The 22,030-nt window shown below is 40.1% G+C and overlaps 1 protein-coding gene across 4 annotated transcripts in view; it reads left to right on the top strand.

Moving 5' to 3' along the window:
- enox2 (ecto-NOX disulfide-thiol exchanger 2) overlaps positions 1-22,030 on the top strand; it is a 220,225-nt gene that overhangs the window by 54,590 nt on the left and 143,605 nt on the right. For 3 of the 4 annotated variants that reach the window (XM_078788495.1, XM_078788496.1, XM_058076578.2), the window contains one exon: positions 5,929-6,010. In XM_078788495.1, coding sequence (XP_078644621.1) covers positions 5,929-6,010 — 82 coding nt within the window. Of the gene's footprint in view, positions 1-5,928; positions 6,011-18,088; positions 18,724-22,030 lie in introns of those variants that run through there. The other variant, XM_058076579.2, reaches the window with a different exon arrangement.

Here is a 22,030-nt window from a genome sequence, read left to right on the forward strand (position 1 = left end):
GACCGGGTCATTTTTGACCCACTTATGGAAGGTTGGGGTAGTAACACAAAAATCTAAATTTCTTAAAATGTATAAAAGATAAGTTAAAAATGTGAATGGCATGATACCAAAAACCTGTTTTTTGAGGAATACCTGGAATATGAAATGATAAAAAATTTTCTTTACGAAGATATTTCAAAAAAACAACCTGACCGGGTCATTTTTGACCCACTTATGGAAGGTTGGGGTAGTAACACAAAAACAAAAATTTCTTAAAATGTATAAAAGATAAGTTAAAAATGTGAACGCCATGATACCAAAAACATGTTTTTTGAGGAATACCTGGAATATGAAATGATAAAAAATTTTCTTTACGAAGATATTTCAAGAAAACAACCAGACCGGGTCATTTTTGACCCACTTATGGAAGGTTGGGGTAGTAACACAAAAATCTAAATTTCTTAAAATGTATAAAAGATAAGTTAAAAATGTGAATGCCATGATACCAAAAACATGTTTTTTGAGGAATACCTGGAATATGAAATGATAAAAAATTTTCTTTACGAAGATATTTCAAGAAAACAACCAGACCGGGTCATTTTTGACCCACTTATGGAAGGTTGGGGTAGTAACACTAAAACAAAACATTCTTAAAATGTATAAAAGATAAGTTAAAAATGTGAATGGCATGATATCAAAAACATGTTTTTTGAGGAATACCTGGAATATGAAATGATAAAAAAATTTCATTACAAAGATATTTCAAGAAAACAACCTGACCGGGTCATTTTTTACGCACTTATGCATCGAAAGGTTAATGTCACAAGCGATGACGCTGTGAGCGCTTTTAGATGAGGGGTTCCCATGATGTTGATCACAAGCTACCGATTGTCGATTGTTACGGTGGTTTGGGTCATCCACATAAACGTCACTTTGTAGATGCCGTATGACATCAGTCAGCTGACATTATGCTTCCCTCCTGATTCGCTGTTGCTCCCCCGCGGCAAAGATGAAATGGTAAACAGACGTCTCAAGCTACACACGGAGATGCAACTTCTGTTGTTCCGATTACAGATAAACTAACTCAGCGCTAACAAAAGGTATCCGTTGACTTGTAGAGGCTAGAGATATAGAAAAACTGTATTTTTTATGGCTTTGCTTTGTGTCCTTAACACCAGTTCTTCATTAGTTCAGGATGAATTGAAAATGTCCCCAATGCCGAAACTTTTAAAATATGTTGATTGTTGATTTGAGCTGCGTTGTGTTTTGCATCATCATATTAGTAATGTTTGATAGCAAATGCTAACTGAACGCAATACATGAACTGTGTGTCTCACAAATGCTACATAGCTATTTTGACATATTACCGGTACTCAGGTTGTCTACACTACTAATGAGCAATAATGTGTAATTGTTTTTATTGCCACTTTATTTATTAACGGTTGCTATATAGTGTCCCCTTGCTACATCGCAGTCTGTGGAGTCACTGTTAACCTGATTTTTGGAAGTGCAGTTTTCTGCATCATTATGGTGTATTATAGCGATCTATCGGTGAACTACTGTAACTAAATGCATGTGCTGCTTGCTCACCACCAATAAACAATAGAATAAGAAGAAGCAGCAGCTAACCACTTAAATGCATCTTTGGTTCGAGGAGGAAGAGGATAGCAGAAGCAATATGTTTGAACAAGGATACAAAAATGCTACAACTAAACGGCACCGGGACAAAGGGCAGCAGAGTGTCCATGGTCACTTAAAAAGTTTTGTCCAAACTAATAAATTGATCATTAAAATTCCAACAAAATTTGAACTTTGAGGGTTCAAAATGTGAGAAAATGGTAATGCTTGTCTGATAAAAGTATATGAAGTGTATTGTATAAAGTGTATTAGAGCTTTAAAACGTCTATAATAACTGTAAACAAGGTTGGCTACATCGCAGATTCTACTTATTCCGGGCTATTTTGAGAATCGATCCCCTGCAAGGGGACACTATATGTGTAAAACATAAACAAATACTCATGTTAATGGAAATAGTAATAAACATAATGTACTAGTTTAGATTTCTAGTATTATAATTGATCTTTGGGACTTGCAGGCAAGCTGCGAGTGTGCGCACCCCTGCTTTAGATCATACATGTCAAATCCAAAAGTGTTGTTAGATTTGTCACTTGTTTTGAAAAAGACAATCTAAATGGGTCTAAATACCCACTAAGTTGGCAGCACGGATCCCTCCTGCTGCGTCTTATTATTTTCTGGCAGCCCATGAGCATATGAGGCGTCTACAGCGTTGTCACAAGAAGCTGCTTTCACACACGGTCAAATTATAACGTGTCTATGAACGAGGGTAGTGCCAAATCTATTTGTGGCGGTCCAAATACTTCGGTGGTGGGCCGCTACGGATAAATGTATGGGAAAAACGTTCTAATTAGGAGAGAAAATAACAGAGAGAATGTGTAGCAGTAGATCGGTAGCTTATGTAGTGATAAAAATACACTAACATGATGATATATATATGATGATATATAAATAAATAAATTAATGCTAATGGTTTTATTTCATTGGAACATGCATCAGATTACAATTGAATGCATCCCATAATCAGTTCACAGTTCCACATGTCCAAAAGGAGTAGGAAGAAGCAAAGCTTATTAAATCCTACCCCTCCATCTGGTACTTTTACAATCAGTAACTGTTACATTTGTTCACTTCCTGCTTTCCATAGTACAGTTTAAGGTTGTTTTTTTTTTTTTACAATGATTACGGGCTTAAAAAAATGTATTAATAAAGTAAGTATCATGAAACACTACAGCATAATGTATAAATAAATGCATGATAAATTGTATATTATGCAATGGGTCATGAATTAATTATACATAAATACAATATATTGCTTGCTATTGTTGCAATTGCTTCTCCACTTTGATTTAATCAATAAAAATACAAAATAATAAAAACTAAAAAAAACTCTTAGACTATATTAGGAAAGCAGGAAGTGAACAAATGTAACAGTTAGTGATTGTAAAAGTACCAGATGGAGGGGTAGGATTTAATAAGCTTTGCTTCTTCCTACTCCTTTTGGACATGTGGAACTGGGAACTGATTATGGGAGGCATTCAATTGTAATCTGATGTCAGATCACCTCGTACTTCGGTATGTGCGAAAAAAAATTAAAATAAAAAATCGAAAAAAAAGCAAGAAAAAAAACCTTAAACTATATTAGGAAAGCAGGAAGTGAACAAATGTAACAGTTAGTGATTGTAAAAGTACCAGATGGAGGGGTAGGATTTAATAAGCTTTGCTTCTTCCTACTCCTTTTGGACATGTGGAACTGTGAACTGATTATGTGATGCATTCAATTGTAATCTGATGCATGTTCAAATGAAATAAAACCATTACCATTACCATTTCCTGCACCCTGCAATGGTTTTGGCTCTTATCGCGTACATGTACAATACAAAGTATGCAAGTCTATATGTAATCATATGTATGATGCAGGAGAATAAACATATTGGGAATATGCTTAAGAAGGAACAGCCAGCCCTCTTTTCTTTACCCTTGTGTGGGCGATAAGTCACTCTGTCACGGTGACGATGCAGGCAAAGGGAGCGGTACTTTGAAGAACAGGTATACAAGAGCCGCCTCTTAAGTCTTCAGATGGGTTCTTGTGAAGTTGGTATGATTAATCCGACACCGCAGAGTTCCTTGAGTTCTCGCAGTCCGCGCTGTGGAGACTGAAGATGAATGGGCCTACTGGGAGCCGTGATGGGGTGCTATTTCACTCCATCACTAGAGGGGCCGCTTGACTCTCCGACAAGCCTCTTCTAACAGAGTGGGGGGGGTGGGTGCTCCTGCTCCTCTCATCACAGCATGACATGGGTGTCCTGCCTCGTCCATTCATCAAGATGAGTAATGTGCTCAAATACATGCAGACATGCTTAACAGTTACAATGCAGAACATCACGTTTACACTGAGTCATTTCAACAAGAGTAGGAAGAAGCTGATCTTATTTAATACCTTTGTTATAGGGAGAGATGAACGTGTGAAAGTGTATGTGGTAGTGGTTTTGCCTTCTTCCTGTACTGTTTTATTTAAATGTCTTGTATTCGTATCTTGTTTGAGTTCCTCCTCAACTGGATACAAAAATGGAATTGGTTGAAAAAGAGTTGACGCAACCAGACACAATTTTTCCCAACTCATTGTCAATGCCGACTTCCTGTACATCCTGGCGGGATCAAATTCTATAGTGTTTCTAAACTTTTTGACCACATTTCAGGGCTCTACATTAAAAAGAAAAATGACTTGCCCATGGGGAATCCTTAAGGTGAGAACTACTTGCCCCAACTTGCCCCATGTAAAATGAAAAGACTGCCATAATGATATCATCTCATTTTTTGTGGCATCACATGAGAATCTCAAATAAAGAAATGATTATCATTTCTTGTGGTTGTTTTCCTACATAGATCATGACGTTGCATGGAAATCTGGATTGTCAGGAGACTTCTAGGCACTTTGCTTTGATAAATAAAAGTACATTCCTGATTGAATAAACATTGTTCTTATTAAATAATAAATTACATGAGTCAAAAATGAGTTTTTGAAGAATTAGACCATGTTGGCAGGGACGCCATGATAGATGTTTTCGTAGTCAAACGATCGGTTATTGGTTGATCGCGAACAAGAACGGGTGTGGGTAAAACGTGGACTGCGGACAGCGGTCTAAATAAACGATTCTGATTGGTCCATTTCAAGATTTGCAAGGATTGGTTTGCAAATTATGACCGGAATTATGCAGTCCGTGTTTTACCAACACCCAACAAGAACCGCTTTTAAAAAAAACTCTTGGCAGTATGGCATGCCAAAGTGCATTTGCCCGACGGGAATATCACTGATTGGATTTACTTACCCCAATTTTGGTTTAACTTGCCTTGTACATCGTTATTGTCGAGCCCTGTATTTCTGGCACTTTATTTGGCCCCATGGCTGTTTATTTTGCGACTGCACAGACTGTTAGTCACCAACACATTTGGTTGGGCACTCAATTTCATCTCAAACGAGTTTAATCCTGTATGGAAACAAATTCAATTTTGACTAATTGTGAGGAAAACCAAATCATACAAAAGGTGAGGCGTATAAAAATCCAACTTTGATTATGGAAAAAGTGCGTTATGTACAAAATCCCGCTTCTTGGAGACTCTGCTAATGCTAATGCGACAAACATTAGCATTTCAACTACAGACACACAAAACTTTGTTCCCAGTAGGGTTTACTAAAAGAACTTAAATTGTCTAAATTCCTGCTTCAAGGGTAGATTTTGTCCTGCACGGTTTTGCGGGACCTTCTGAGACGTATTTAAAATGGTGAAAAATAGTCTAAAGCGGGACCTTTGCGGCTGGTATAAAGCGGTGTGCGCTTGCTTTGTGCATGTTAATTCATTTTTTCAGTACCAGTCGTGGGCCTGCTGCCGGCAGAGTGGGACGAGGTCTGAGGATCACTGCGACCTTCTTAGTGGCCTGAGAACTGTGTTGGCATGCTATGACTGATGCAGATTATCATAGCCAGAGAAAGCCAATTACCGCAGTCATCATGTCACCCTTTGGGGCCCTCTTGGTGGAATGAAATGCATTACAGTATTCTTGTGCCAGACGGTTTTGTATTTTCCCTTCACTGACCCCCACTCAGCTTGGAGTGCTAATAGCACCGTCAGTGGGGGCCTCGGATGAGCTTCTGCTCCACATAGCAAGGGAGGTCGTGCCTTTTGGAGAAGCCGATGAATTATATTTTCTTTTGTCTTCTCACAAGGCAAAGCCCTTTTTATTGTGACAGTCGGGCGTCTTCGCCGTGACTCTCGGGATGTATACACTGTGTTGCAGAGTCGGGCGCCTATCTCGGTGGCGTCTTCTATGAGCTGAGCAAACAGCGACTCATCAGACATTTGTTGTCTTTTTTAGAAGCAAGCCAAAGAAGCTGGAATCCAACAAGAGGGTGGTGTGTCTGCCATGTACAAAGACTACAGAGCCAGCAGAGTCACAGGTAAGAGGCGACGGTGTGGGGGATGTTTGCGCTGCGGCTTAGCTTTGAGGGAAAACTGCGCTCCTTTCATGAGTGACGGGGCCGCCATGTTGACATAGTCAACAGTCTGGAGTCATCTGATTGGAGCTTTGCTGATCCAAGCTGCTGGGCAGTCATCACCTTGCACTGCTTGGATATCTACTGTATTTTGATAAATGTATACTATATGGTGTATTGTTGCTTATTTGCTATTCACTTTTGAACTGTATGTATTTGTACTTCAAAATATGTTTGTGATGTCAAAGATATACCGAAATATGTCAAATTCAATGTTTCAAGCGCTCTTCCTCAACAGCGTGGGGCGGAGGTACGTATTTACTAAAAAAAAAAAGTCTGGGTTGAAAATGAATCACTTATAAGCCCAACATTGGGTTAGTTCATTTTAACCCAGTAGATGAGTTGAAATATGCTGGGTCAAAATAATGGTAATGGTAATGGTAATGGTTTTATTTCATTTGAACATGCATCAGATTACAATTGAATGCATCACATAATCAGTTCCCAGTTCCACATGTCCAAAAGGAGTAGGAAGAAGCAAAGCTTATTAAATCCTACCCCTCCATCTGATACTTTTACAATCACTAACTGTTACATTTGTTCACTTCCTGCTTTCCTAATCTAGTTTAATTTTTAATTTTTTGGAGTTTGCATGTTCTCCTCACGAGGGTCGCGGGGGTGCCGGAGCCTATCCCAACTGTCTCCGGGCAAGTGGCGGGGTACACCCTGGACTGGTGGCCAGCCAATCACAGGGCACATATAGACAAACAACCATTCACACTCACATTCATACCTATGGACAATTTGGAGTGGCCAATTAATCCGTAGGTATGAATGTGAGTGTGAATGGTTGTTTGTCTATATGTGCCCTGTGATTGGCTGGCCACCAGTCCAGGGTGGTGTCTCTCGCCTGAAGACAGCTGGGATAGGCTCCAGCATAATAGTGACCCTTGTGAGGATAAGCGGCATAGAAGATGGATGGAAATGGACATAACGTGAATGAACGTTGTCATCATGAGTAGAAGGAACGTTCGTGTGGGCTGTGTGTGTGTGGGGGGGGTACTTCCCCGGTAAACTGCCCCCGGTAAACAGCCCCCTAAACAGTTTGAAATGGCGAGGAATACCGGCAGAAGTTGGTTAGCTGGTTAGTTTAGCATGCTCGTGCGGATGTGGGCGAGAGTGGGGCTCACGTGAATGAATGTTCTCATGAATTCTTAGAACACCCGAAATACAATTCAACGCAAAGAACCAAAATATTAACATGCGTGTTAATTAGGGAACGACCGATATGGTTTTCTTCGGGCTGATACCGATTTTTTTCCATCACCCTTAGCCGATTGCTGATTTCGCTTGGGCTGATATTTATGGTCGATTTCGAATGTGCCGATATTTGTGGCCGATACTGTTTTTTTCTCCCTCAATTTACTTGCAAAAAATGATAATGATAACAAATATTCCAGGTTTCAAGTTTAAACAAATATTTTTCCCTTTAAAAGGGATAAATATTCAACCATCTGCAAAACATTTTTGTCCTCCACGGTAAGAGAGGAAAGAGTAGTGCCATCTCGCAGTGGTTGCTTTGTCGCCTTTGAGCATGGGTTCTCTCTACTCGACATGAATTGTGCTTCAAGAAGAAACAAAAACGGCTCCAACACTGCAGGACAGTTTAAAAAATGAGGAGCAAGGCTATAAAAGCTGGCCTTTTATTTTTTTGTTGGTGGCTGTGAAATGGCTGCGTCCTCTGCCATTACTCTTACGCAGCACAATATGCTGGTGATAATGAGAGCTCAGCCTGATACACTTGGCCTTTTCTCCTCCTCCTCCTCCTCCTTCTCCTCCCTGCTTGTCTGCTCCGCTCGCGCTTTCTTCTCGCATTATTTATTTTTTTTTTATACCATACACTTTCCTCTCTGTTTGCCTTCGGTGGGTCAGCTTTAATTATCTGCCTGTCACTTTTCTTTCCTCCTCTGGTGAACGCACCGCATTTTTGTATTCATCTCAGGTCTGTCTACGAGATAAGTGGAGATGGTGGAGCTTTCTCTTCTTACCAATTACAGCTTCATTTGTATGCCGACTTGGGATGGAAGATTTTCTGTACGAATGTTCTGAACTCCTTTTTCTCGGCCAGTCGTATTGGGCGGAATGATGTTGTCAGGTGGGGTTTTGTCACTTCCTTGTGGTAAATAATGGAAATACAAATAATTTAGGTAACTTAGGCAGCGTTTTAAGTCAGCGTTTCATTCAAGTGTAAAAATAAGTTAACCGCTCTACTGCTAGCAAAACTTAAAATAATAAGTTGTGTCATCACCTAACTAAAGAAGCCTAACTTTTCTTTTATTACTGTTTTTGTCACTGTAACCATATTGTACTGAGCCGCCAGGGCGGAGACTGTTCTTATAGTAGCAGGCAATGGTAATAGTAATGCTAATGGTAATGGTAATGGTTTTATTTCATTTGAACATACATCAGATTACAATTGAATGCATCACATAATCAGTTCCCAGTTCCACATGTCCAAAAGGAGTAGGAAGAAGCAAAGCTTATTAAATCCTACCCCTCCATCTGGTACTTTTACAATCACTAACTGTTACATTTGTTCACTTCCTGCTTTCCATAATACAGTTTAAGGTTTTTTTTGTTTGTTTTTTGTTGAATTTTTTTACTTTTGTAATTTTGTGTCCCGTAAGGAACAAGAAGTGAAAATACTGTATTTTCTGCAACTCACACACGTATCTGGTGTGTATCTGCTAACCCCTATGCAGTACATGGTCTACATAAAAAAAAAAGGCAACGGAAGCAAAATAGTGAGTTTAGTTGAAATTTATTCTAGAATCGTCTCCCACAAATCCATCAAAGTCCTCATCTTCTGTATCTGAATTGAACACCTGGGGAAGTTTGCCATCAAACATGCCGGGTTCCCTCTCATCATTGTCAGAGTCAATCTAGGTGGTAATGATAATGGTTTTATTTCATTTGAATATGCATCAGATTACAATTGAATGCATCACATAATCAGTTCACAGTTCCACATGTCCAAAAGGAGTAGGAAGAAGCAAAACTTATTAAATCCTACCCCTCCATCTGGTACTTTTACAATCAATAACTGTTACATTTGTTCACTTCCTGCTTTCCATAATACAGTTTAAGGGTTTTTTTTTGTTTTGTTTTTTGTTGAATTTTTTACATTTTGTAGTTTTTTGTCCCGTACCGATGTACGAGGTGATATCGGTGGATAATCACATTCTGGTCTCGGAATCAGAAGTGAAAAAAATGTGGATCAGATATATGCAACTTTTTTTCTGATTTCTGCGTTTTTACTACTTTTTTAACTTTCATACTTTAAATATGTTTTACTTAATTTATGAATCTGCAGATGAATAAGTTAAGTAAAACATACTTAAAAAGTAAAATTCCAATGACATTGGAATTGGTTATTCTTATGGACAGTACATCATTTCCTATGGAGAAATAATCAAAATCCTCTGCACGCGACTTCAATGGCCATACTTCTGGCCTTCCAGTCCTGCTCTCAACAGCTGATGACCAGATGGTCGTATTTGGTTATCAAGCAAAAACGACTAGATTGCTTGGACGGTTTGGTGCCTTAGTGCTTGCTAGTCGTTCCCCTTTGTTTGTATGGCAGCTTTGAATACAGCTTAATAATGCTGCAATATCCCGTGACAACGCTGGCTGTCGACCGTCCAAGGGGCAGCGATGCAACATCGCAAGGGTTAACAGTTGTTTAGCACTCAAGGTGTTTGAGAGCCATTTTCATCAATATTCATGCTCAGGGAGAAGAAGACCTCCTCTAAACAGGGCTGGCCTCCTTTTGGATTTGGTCTAATCCATGTTTCCCAGAACAGATGCTGCCGCCACCATAGTTGGAAAGTTTCCTCCTCTCTCCGTCTCACGTCGTAAAATAAGTATGGCAAACACGGTGCCGCAGTTGAAAACACATTAGCTACTAGTTATGTTTTACGATGCCTTGTTAGTGTCGCACGACTCGTTAAATTTCACCTCAGATCGAGTAGTTGGCCGCTATGCCGGACACGACAAAGCTCTTTTAATCAGATGTGACTTAAGCTGGGGAGTCACCTCAACCTTTCTCTGTTTATCATCCGTCAGCATGCAGGGGGGGGGGGGCGCTATAAGGAAGAGGTCAAATGTAGAACACGCAGGAACCCAAAAGGCACTCCTTGATGCATGGGTGCTTTTCTTCATGGAGCCAGTGACATTTTTAACTTGAGTATTCATTCATCTTAAAATGGACAATAACACGGCAGTTGGTTTTAGACGACCGTTGTCCTAAATATCATCATTGTTTCGCAAGAACGATGATATTGACACAGCGCCGTGTCTTCCATACTTAAGTCAAGTCTAACCGATGTCATTTGGCAGATGACTCCTTCTTAAAAGGCAAGTAGGATAAATCCTCTGGTGAAAAAAGGAAATGAATAAAGTACATGATCGTTGCCCTCTTAAAATTTAAGCATGGTAGTCAAAGATGAGGCCATGCTTCCATGTAATATGCAGTAATTCATTCTGAATTATTCATTCAAATGAGAGCTTTTGCCTGTTAAAGCAACAAACGTATTAAGCGTCCAATAAGACCAAAGTGGGTCAAATGGATGTATGATTCTGTTTTCATGTGGGAACTACAGTGTAACCTTGATTCCTGATGTCGTCTGTAGCCCAGCGCAGCCTCGCACACAATGAAAGTGCCTCCTGCACTAAAAGTACATACTGCCTGCATCCTCCCAAAGCTCTACTAAGGCGGTACTCGTGCCCAAATTTTGCACACACTTGCAAGTACAGTGGGTTGGGACCGGGGCCTGACGGATGATCCCATCGCCAGCCTCGAAATCTTACCATACTCCAGAGTCAAGTGTTCGCCGCCGAAATGCCACACCTGTCAAAAAAGGCACTCCAGTGAGACGTTTTCTGTGGCATGATCGGTGGATCGGTCTATACCAGGGGTGGGCAAACTACGGCCCGGGGGCCACATCCGGCCCGCCAAGTGTTTGAATACGGCCCGCCCAATCTTTCCAAAGTATTTCATTTAAACTCAACATACAACCTGGCATCATGGCCTGAGCCAACCTTTTGATGGTTTTATCAATTTCGTTTTTTGACATGGTCTGTTGTTTACAAAGTGCTCCTGAAAAAAGGGACACAATCACATAATAATAATAATAATAATAATTATTAGTATTATTAGATTTATTAGATTATTCTTAGATTATTAGATCATTCTAATATTATTAGAACTATTATGATTATTATAATTATTATATTAATGCCAATTATTATATTAATTATATATAATATTATTGTTATATTTGCATATTTTACATAATAATAATATAATTCTTATTTTTATTTTATTGTAATTATTATAATATTTAATTATTTTTAAAATATTTAAATATAAATATAAAATAATAAATAATAATAGCAGATTGCATGACAATTTTACAGATACAATAATACCAGGTGGACTGTTACGTGTAAAATATATAGTGATTGATAGATACTTAGTTAATTAATACTTAATTAATTCTCATTTCTAACAGCTCTGTAAAATGTCATAATGAACTTAATCACATGAATCAAAAGGGAAGACATTTATACAAAATATGGACATCTGAAGTGCATATTTTTTTATACAGTAGCGGGTTGTAGAACGCAGTTCATAAAACAAGACAAGTCGGCAATATTTTAAGTAGCAACATTCATATTGTCTTTCATACAAGTGTAAAAAAGTGAACATTATTGCTATAATAAAACTGCACAAAATAATAAACCAATAAAGTAACCCATTTTTAATGCATCTTGGGTTTTAACGTCTTAGCAGTCATAAAAGTGTAAAAATTAGCTAACTGCAATCTAGTAAAACTACTCTGATGATGCGTGCCTGTGATATGAGACGACTTCATTTGGAGACGGAACACAACTGACTCTTCTGGAATTACAATTGTCTGCACGGCGGCCTAGTGGTTAGCACGCAGACCTCACAGCTAGGATACCAGGGTTCAATTCCACCCTCGGCCATCTCTGTGTGGAGTTTGCATGCGTGGGTTTTCTCCGGGTACTCCGGTTTCCTCCCACATTCCAAAAACATGCTAGGTTAATTAGCCACTCCAAATTGTCCATAGGTATGAATGTGAGTGTGAATGGTTGTTTGTCTATATGTGCCCTGGGATTGGCTGGCGATCAGTCCAGGTTGTACCCCGCCTCTCGCCCCAAGACAGCTGAAATAGGCACGCGACCCTCGTGAGGAAAAAGCGGTCTATTGTCACTTTAGCCATGTTGTACTGAGCAGCCAGGATAGAATTAGTCACTTGGGGGTAGGATTGAATAAGCTCTTCTTCTTCCTACTCCTTTTCAGAGTAGAACCATGCAAGTGTAAAGTGTTAATGTATCACAAAGCTCTGAAGCATCTTTTGTTTTTGTTTATTCCCCCTTTTTTTTAAAAAAAAAAATGCTGACATCAGCGTATCAACCCTGCTTTCAAGCCAGGTGCTATATTTGACATATGATAAAAGAAGGGGGGGGGGGGGGTAGCGGATGGTGGTACCACCACCAGACACACAGATGAACCATAAAAGCAAGCTTTCATCTGCGGAGGCACACAGAGTCAAATTAGTGTTGTATTTGACTGTTTTTGCTACACTTAACAGGCCAGAAAGAGGGCGAGAGAGAGAGAGAGAGAGAGAGAGCGAGAGCGAGAGCGAGAGAGAGAGAGAGATGGCGTTGTTAAAACAAAATCCAGACATTGGTTCCCGGGGGCCACTGGAATTGAATGAGTGCATGCACTGGCTGTTACTCATTACTGCTGGCTGACAGGGGTAATTGAATTTTCCTGCTGCAAAACATAGCCTTTTATTTATGACGAGCCTTTTCTGATTAAAACACACACGCCACCAGTTGTCGGCTTTGCATTTTTTGTCTTAGACATATCTTTAAAGCAGATAATAAATAACCCCAGCCTGATGAAGCTTCGTTAACGCTCTAACTTGAAGTGTGTGTTTCTCGTTTCCCCTGTTAATCTCTTCAACGGCAGGCAGATAATACACCATCGTCCAGCCAAAAAAACCATCATCCTTCGAGGCTGCGGTCCAAATGTGTCAGACGGGGTCCCCCACGTTGTGTCGCGATGCGTCTGAAGTGTTTCCAAGGCATTCTGTCGGTAACATAGCATGGAATAACAGTTTAAGCCCAGAAACACTGGCTTTGATTCCGTGGCTGTTGGTGTGTGTACGGTATATTTACAAGAGTGTGGGCTTCCTGTGAAATCTTTTCAAGAATGCACACCGGATGGATTCAATAGGTTGTCTCAGCGGCATGACGAAGGGGGTTAGCTTTGCCGTTCAGCAAGTGGTTTGACCCCCTCTTTCCCTTTGACTTTGCATAAGACTATGCCTGAACCTGGTGATTTATGAATGGCAGGAAGGAGGGCCAGGAGGGGTATCACTACACACTACACTGGACGATGCGGAAGGCCTACTGGTTTCCCACACAGTATACATTCAGTAAAATAATAAAATAAATAAAATATATTTATATATAAAATATAAATCAAATATGCATCTCTGTGTGGAGTTTGCATGTTCTCCCCGTGCATTTGTGGGTTTTCTCCGGGTACTCCGGTTTCCTCCCACATTCCAAAAACATGCTAGGTTAATTGGCAACTCCAATATATGAATATAAATAAAATTAAATTAAAAAAAATAAAAAAAATTGTTACAACTATAATGATGAAAATGGTAATATTAATGATGATTATAATAATGGTGATAATAATAACAATAATAATGGTAATAATGATAAAGATTATAACAATAGTGATAATAACAATAATAATATTACAATGATAATAATAAGAGGGGAAAAAAAGACAGTGGCATGAACATGAATATATCTTGCAAAAAGGGGTAGGCATTTATAAGCTTTTGCTTCAGCCTACTCCTTTTGGGCTTGTGATCAGATAGTAGAATACAAATGTAAATAATGGAAAGTTATATTTTGATTAATGTAAGAAATAAACTGTAATGTTTCATATATCCCCCCCCCCCCAAAAAAAAATAAAAAATAAAAAAAAAGTAAGGAACAAGAAGTGAAAATACAGTATTTTCTGCAACTCACACATGTATCTGCAGCAAAAGGAGAGGTTCTTGCTACTGCCTGACCCAGTCTGGTGGCACCACCATCAACTTTAATAGTTCCGGGGTGAACTAGTGTATGTGCTAACCCCTGAGCAGTACATGGTCTACATAAAAAAAGGCAACGGAAGCAAAATAGTGAGTTTAGTTGAAATTTATTCTAGAATCTTCTCCCATAAATCCATAAAAGTCCTCATTTTCTGTATCTGAATTGAACACCTGGGGAAGTTTGCCATCAAACATGCCGGGTTCCCTCTCATCATTGTCAGAGTCAATCTCGTTGCCAGGTGGTAATGATAATGGTAATGGTTTTATTTCATTTGAACATGCATCAGATTACAATTGAATGCATCACATAATCAGTTCCCAGTTCCACATGTCCAAAAGGAGTAGGAAGAAGCAAAGCTTATTAAATCCTACCCCTCCATCTGGTACTTTTACAATCAGTAAATGTTACATTTGTTCACTTCCTGCTTTCCATAATACAGTTTAAGATGGTTGTTCAGCAATTATATCAGCTTTCGCCACAATTCGGATAACAGTTAAGCGGATAAGTTAGCCGAAGTATCCACAATCCATTCACAGATACTGACGTAACTCGCCCGGCGAATGTCGCTGTGTTTACACCAAGAGTTTTTTGTTCATGCTCCTGGAATGATGGCTAGCTCTTCATTCATTTTTTCACAATAGCGGGGGAATTTGTGGCAGTGTTGTACGTACCGTATGCATTACCTCATATTGTCGGATTGTTTTGTCACTGCCAGCGTACGTACGTACGATGAAATCAAGTGGAGCGCTTACCACAACAGCACAACATTTTTACAGATTTTGGTACTGACATAAGGACACATGAGGCGCATTGTTGATTTTTGAGAAAATTAAAGACCTATAATTGCGCAATATAGTGGCGAAAATACGGTAAACACCGGTCCACTCCATAAATGAACACGGTGCAGCCCAGCCTTTAGAAGTGGAGGTCATGGCTAGTAGCATTAGCGCCAAGGGAAAGCCAGAACTTGTAAATCCTCTTCCATCCTTAAAGGGGACTTATTGTGCTAATTTTTCCAACCATTTGTATTGAGTTGTGGTCCCCTATAGAGCAGCGACACACAATAACCAGCATCTAAAACTTTTTAGATTTTGCAGAATGAGCAAAAAATTTCCTTTCATTTTGGCTTCCTGTCAAACAAAGCTAAAAGTATCACCCCAAACGAAAGCTTCTGTAATATTGGACTTTTTCTGCAAGATCAAATGTGAGTTTCACGGAGAAATCATTGACATGGGCTGTGATGCATTCGCAGGCAATGTAACCCTCGTTTCATTTGGCTTCTTGCTCTGCAATGGCCTTCTGAGGGAATTGCAGTTTTTACGCTACAACGGTCAGTAGTCGTGATTAAAGTAGCTGAGGTTAAAAGTTAAATCAGGCCTCTTCTTATTTTATATTTCCATGTCAAAACTGGTCAACTACTTATTTTCAATGCATGAGGCTACTTTTTTTTTTTGTCTGCATTGCAATTTTCCAAACCCATTTTCCTTTTTGTTAACTGGCGATCTCTCGCAAATTTTGTTTGTCAAGCACATTTCCTGATTTGTCTCAGTCAGTGAAACAGCATTTTTGTGCAGTTTTCCGTTGTGGAAATTGCAGCAGTAAAAACACACACATAGTTTAGAAAAGACCTGACTGGATGAATTTGTATTTTATTGTTTGTCTGTGTGTGTGTGTGTGTGTGTGTGTGTGTGTGTGTGTGCGGCTGTTTGTGTTTGCAGTCACTGCCGTTGGATTTTAACTCCTAACTTGGATTTTAGGTATTTTCATTGATCAGGTGACCAAGTCTATGCTGAAATCAGCCCTTCAGGTAGATAATCAGTTCAATAAATAAATGATTCAAGCTGACAGCAGCGCACAATGTCATTTAGTCACACACATGTACACATCTTGTGTCTATAAAAGTGCTTGAACAACACTTTTTTTTCTTGTTTGTGTTCACACCAAAATTGTTGAGACCCCAAAGAATTTGGTACCTGGGTCAGGCTGGGCTGAATCAAGAGTTTCAACCAAGTGACTAACTAATCAACAAAGTCTACTCTCTATGCATCACACAGCAACTTAACACACTACAGGTAAACAATACACAAACACAGGGCAACTATTGCTACCAGTGGATGCCTCAGTTTTGCAACTTTTTACAACACACCCACAACACACACACACACAATCACACACAGTAGGGAGACATGGCATGGCAATGAGGAACAAGGAAACGCCACTTTTGGGGCCGTCCATCGGGGGACCAGCACCCGGGCCCCCCGACTCCGACACACGGGCGGACCCCCACATTAAAGGGAGGAACCCCCAGCCGGCCGGGTCAAAGGGACCCAAGGATGGCACCCCCTCAGCAGACCCGACACAGCCCCCAGTGTGGAGGACCCCCCCTGAGGAAACACTGGAGTTAAAAAGATGAAAACACAAAGAAAGCAGAGGCGTTGTTTAGTAGCAACAATATGTCTGATGGGCCACATGGTGGCCAAGTAGTTAGCGCACCAGACTTGACTCTTTCAGGAAACGTCTCTGTGTGGAGTGTGCATGTTCTACCCGTGCGTGTGTGGGTTTTCTTCATCGACTCCATCCTCCACCCACATTCCAAAAACATGCATTGAGCTAATAATCTGCTAATTTGGCTCCCCAGTTGGCCAAAGGTGTCAATGTGTGGGTCTACTTGCACCAAGCCAGCCGTACACGGCTTGGGCCCACGTAGCACCTAAAGCACGGTATGTTTGGCTCGCGTGAGCGCACGATTCCCTTCTTTTGGCACGTTTGGAAGAGTCTAGCGCCCGGCACGATTCCGTGCCCACGCTCATTGTAATGCAACCGCTCCATTTTTAATGATAACAAACACAATTTGTAAAATAGATTAAATCCAAAGACTCAACAATCCAAAAGTGGAACCCACAGGACACCCGCTCGCCCAGGACCACGTTTGTATGCGTAGGGAATTAATTGCATCGGAAACCTTGCCATGACATGAATGTATTGTATTGTGTATTATGTGAGCCGAGGCCTGGCTGGTTAGCTAGCGCGAAGGCCTCACAGCTACGTGACCCGGGTTCAATTCCATCTCTGTGTGGAGTTTGCATGTTCTCCCCGTGCATGCGTGGGTTTTCTCCGGGTACTCCGGTTTCCTCCCACATTCCAAAAACATGCTAGGTTAATTAGCCACTCCAAATTGTCCATCGGTATGAATGTGAGTGTGAATGGTTGTTTGTCTATATGTGCCCTGTGATTGGCTGGCCACCAGTCCAGGGTGTACCCCGCCTCTCGCCTGAAGACAGCTGGGATAGGCTCCAGCACCGCCCGCTAACCTCGTGAGAATAAGCGGTAGAAAATGAATGAATGAATGAGCCGAGGCCAGCGTAGCCCATGAGACGGAGTTGTACTCGCACCCACGACCAGCACAGTATTAATGCCCTAAAAAGTCTGCCTCACTTAATAAGAAATGGAATTTGTAGAAGTACAAATCCATGTAGTATTAACAACAACAAACACCAAGATAGTATTTAATAGACTTAACTAGCGTTTAATAGACTTAAGAATCAGAATCTGAATGCCCTTTATTATCATTTTACATATAGTACAATAAATTGCAGCAGCTCCATTTTCAGTGCAAGACAGTACAGAATATAGAAATTAGAAGAATAAATAGAAGAACTAGTGTTTAATAACTACTCAATGCATGATTTAACCTTATTTATGTGGAATAACACATAGGAGAGATGCAGTCAGTGCATGTTTAACATTGAACTGCATGCTGCTGATCCCCCTATTGGCAGATTTTGGTATTACACCTACTTCAAACAAAGCGTGTCAAAAGTTTTTTTTTTTGTGTTGTTGAATGTTGATTTTTGTTGTTTTTTTCCCGACGGTTTATATGATGCATCCATGGAAGACGTATTTTATTGAAAGGGATTGTTTTTTTTGTTTATTATTATTTTTTTATTATTACGCCACCCTCTTCTTTGGTGGCTCCTTCATTGGCCGGCATCTTCCACGCAAACCACATCCTCTCTCTCTCTCTCTCTCTCTCTCACATCCGATCCAGTTGAAGAAGAAGAACGGGAGGAGGAGGAGGAGGAGAGTTTAGTCTGGCTTTGTATCGCGGTGAAGACCCTCCGTCCCTGCGTCTGTCCTCCACTTCTCTCGCTCGCTTTCTCCGCGGATGTTGACACCCGTGGACGGACGCGAACCCGCTCACGTCGTCGTGTTGAGAGAAGGAGGAGGGAGGGGGGTTCCATACTCATAATAATAATAATAATAATAATAAATAAATAGTATATATCTTCGGTGCGGCTGCTGTCATCATTGCAGTCCAGCGAGCGGAAAGTAGGGGTGACAAGAACCGCGTCTCCATCCCGGGATTTATTGGGTCCAAGTGGGGAGGCTGCAGCACTGGAAGGAGGGGGAAGGAACAACCTCACGTCGGAGCTCTCTTTGGACAATGTTTCTGTTGCAGTACACAGGTAGATTTTCACAACTTTAGTTGTTTTTCTTTTTAATGGTCTCTGCTTAGACGCGAGTAGCTGACAATGTCTGTTTTGCTGCAGGACTTGTGTAGACCTTGTGATCGCTCATGTGCTTCAAGTTCTAACACAGACCCCCACGCTTTTGCATACATGTGTGGATATGTTGTGCTCTTACGGGCGTGGACCCAGCAGCTGCCCCGGCTTCATGGCTGCTGTCATGATGTTGCTCATTTCCAACACGTTTGATTTTCTGTGCAGTAATATTTCAGATTTTTTTTTCTTCAATGTAGCAAATTTTAGATTTTAGCTTTCCTGCATGGTGACACAGTGTTATCACACGTTGTCCCACCCATAAGGTCTGCTTAGTGCTCAAATCCCTGACTCATTTATGCACAACTAGCCACCATTGGTAGGACCAAGTTAGCAATAGTTTAATGTAAATCAACATTAGACGTCCCACAGCCTTGTTGTCCTACCAATGGTAGTGGTCATGTTTTCTGCAGGTTTTGCAATACAAGTGATTGAATTAAAAGCTTCAATTTGACTTAATTATTATTTGTCTCATGTTCAGTGTTGATCTACATCAGACGCTCCACAGCCTTGTTGTCCTACCAATAGTAGTGGTCATGTTTTCTGCAGGTTTTGCAGTACAAGTGATTGAATTAAAAGCTTCAATTTGACTTAATTATTATTTGTCTCATGTTCAGTGTTGATCTACATCAGACGCTCCACAGCCTTGTTGTCCTACCAATAGTAGTGGTCATGTTTTCTGCAGGTTTTGCAGGACAAGTGATTAAATTAAAAGCTTCAATTTGACTTAATTATTATTACTCTCGTGTTCAGTGTTGATCTACATCAGACGCTCCACAGTGTTGTTGTCCTACAAAAGGTGGTCATGTTTTCTGCAGGTTTTGCATTAGAAGTGATTGAATTAAAAGCTTCAATTTGACTTCATTATTATTAGTCTCGTGTTCAGTGTTGATCTACATCAGACGCTCCACAGTCTTGTTTCCTGATCTCTTGCTGGTTGTTTTATTTTAAGAAGTACTTGAATTTAACAGTTTGACATAATGAATGTTAATCAGCATCCGACGTCCCACAGCCTTTTCGTCCCATAAGAGAGTTCATGTGTTCAGTGTTGATCTACATCAGACGCTCCACAGTCTTGTTGTCCTACAAAAGGTGGTCATGTTTTCTGCAGGTTTTGCAATACAAGTGATTGAATTAAAAGCTTCAATTTGACTTCATTATTATTAGTCTCGTGTTCAGTGTTGATCTACATCAGACGCTCCACAGTCTTGTTGTCCTACAAAAGGTGGTCATGTTTTCTGCAGGTTTTGCAATACAAGTGATTGAATTAAAAGCTTCAATTTGACTTTATTATTATTATTAGTCTCATGTTCAGTGTTGATCTACATCAGACGCTCCACAGTGTTGTTGTCCTACAAAAGGTGGTCATGTTTTCTGCAGGTTTTGCATTAGAAGTGATTGAATTAAAAGCTTCAATTTGACTTCATTATTAGTTCAATCTCATGTGTTCAGTGTTGATCTACATCAGACGCTCTACAGTCTTGTTTCCTGATCTCTTGCTGGTTGTTTTATTTTAAGAAATACTTGAATTTAACAGATTGTTGATCATGCTGAATGTTAATCAGCATCCGACGTCCCACAGCCTTTTTGTCCCATAAGAGAGTTCATGCTTGGTCTCTTTACATTTAACAGATTACATTCCACTTCATACTTCACTGTTAAATGTTAATCAACATTAGACGTCCCACAGCCTTGTTGTCCCACAAGGGTGTTCATGCTTGCTGCATGTTTTTTTAATAGAAATGCTTGCTTCTTACTTTTGAATGTTAACCAGGATAAGACATCCCGTTGCCTTTTTGTCCCATAAGAGAGTTCATGCTTGGTCTCTTCATATAAATCCTTTGATTTTACAGATTAAACTGGATTAATACTTTGTGCTTCTCACTGTTCAGTGTTAAAATACATTAGACGTCCCACAGCCTTGTTGTCCCATAAGAATGGCCATGCTTTCTGCAGGTCTCTCAGTAGAAATGCTTGAATTTAACCGATTACATTTGATTTACTACCTACTGCTTCTCTCTACAGTAGATGTCCCACAACCCTTTTATTCCCACAGGGGCGTTCATATGCTTGCCGCAGATCTCTCAAACCAAATACTTGAATTTTCACGTCTTCTATTTGCCTTAATACTTAATGCTGCTCTCTTTTCAGTGTAATCAAAGCTCACAGCGGAGTTCATTGCTATTACTTGTACAAATGGGCTTAAAAAGTGCTTCCTTGCCAAATTGCATCAAGTGCACAATGATCAAACTCTCTCGTTCTCCAAATCAGAACCCAGTGAAGAAATCTAGAGTGCTTTTGTGCGACCAACACGAGGAGAAAGTGCTCCATCAAGATCTTTTGTGATCAATCAGCATCTATTAGCTCGTAGTTAATGGTGCAGAGGAGATAGTGGAGATGGGGGGGTGGTGCTTTTTAAAAAGTTGCTTTCTTTGAAAAGAAGTCTTGAATATTTCATCTCTGGCAAAAGGATGATAGTGCCGCAGAACAAATGAAGGCTTGAATGCAGAGCGGGCGTCAGGAGACTTGGCAGCTTTTCATGGGGAAAATCTCTCCAGTTTTAATTGGTTGATGAGTGACAACTTGTTTTCCAAAAACTCTGGCGGAAGCAACTGTCCGTGATTAATAAGACAAGTGATGTGGACAAATGACAAAAAAAAGCACATTTGTGTGACAGTTACTTCAATGTGAAAGATTTTTTTGTCATATTTTCCGTCTTTGCAATGTGACTTGCGGTCATTTTACAAGGTCACCAATATACTCTCAGTAACACTACACTTGTCACGTTTACTTTAAGAGCACGCTATTTCATAAACACTTACCACAACAAACTGGAATTAACCTTAAAGTGCAGCTATTACACTCATGTTTGGCACTTTGTATTGAGTTGTGGGCTCCTATAGAGCAGCTACACAAAATAACCCGCACAGAAAGCCTACTAGAATTTCCAGAATCTGCACCCATTCCAGCTGTATTTCCTTGGATTTCCAAATTCATTATGCAGGGCCAAATATTGCGCTTGAATTCGATTTATTTGCTCAAGCGGAAATAATTGAACCTTTGTATACACCTCATTACGGTATTCTGTATTCTGTGATAATAGCGGCACATGTAGACAAGAGATAGGAATATTCCTTTCCATGTATACCATTGTTTTCAGAAAAGCCATTCAGAAAGCTTCCATCCGGAAAGACGAAAAAAAATCAATGTAACC

The sequence above is a fragment of the Doryrhamphus excisus genome, linkage group LG23 (assembly GCF_037039965.1).
Source record: "Doryrhamphus excisus strain RoL-2023G ecotype Guam linkage group LG23, RoL_Dexc_Guam_v1.1, whole genome shotgun sequence".
NCBI lineage: Eukaryota > Metazoa > Chordata > Actinopteri > Syngnathiformes > Syngnathidae > Doryrhamphus > Doryrhamphus excisus.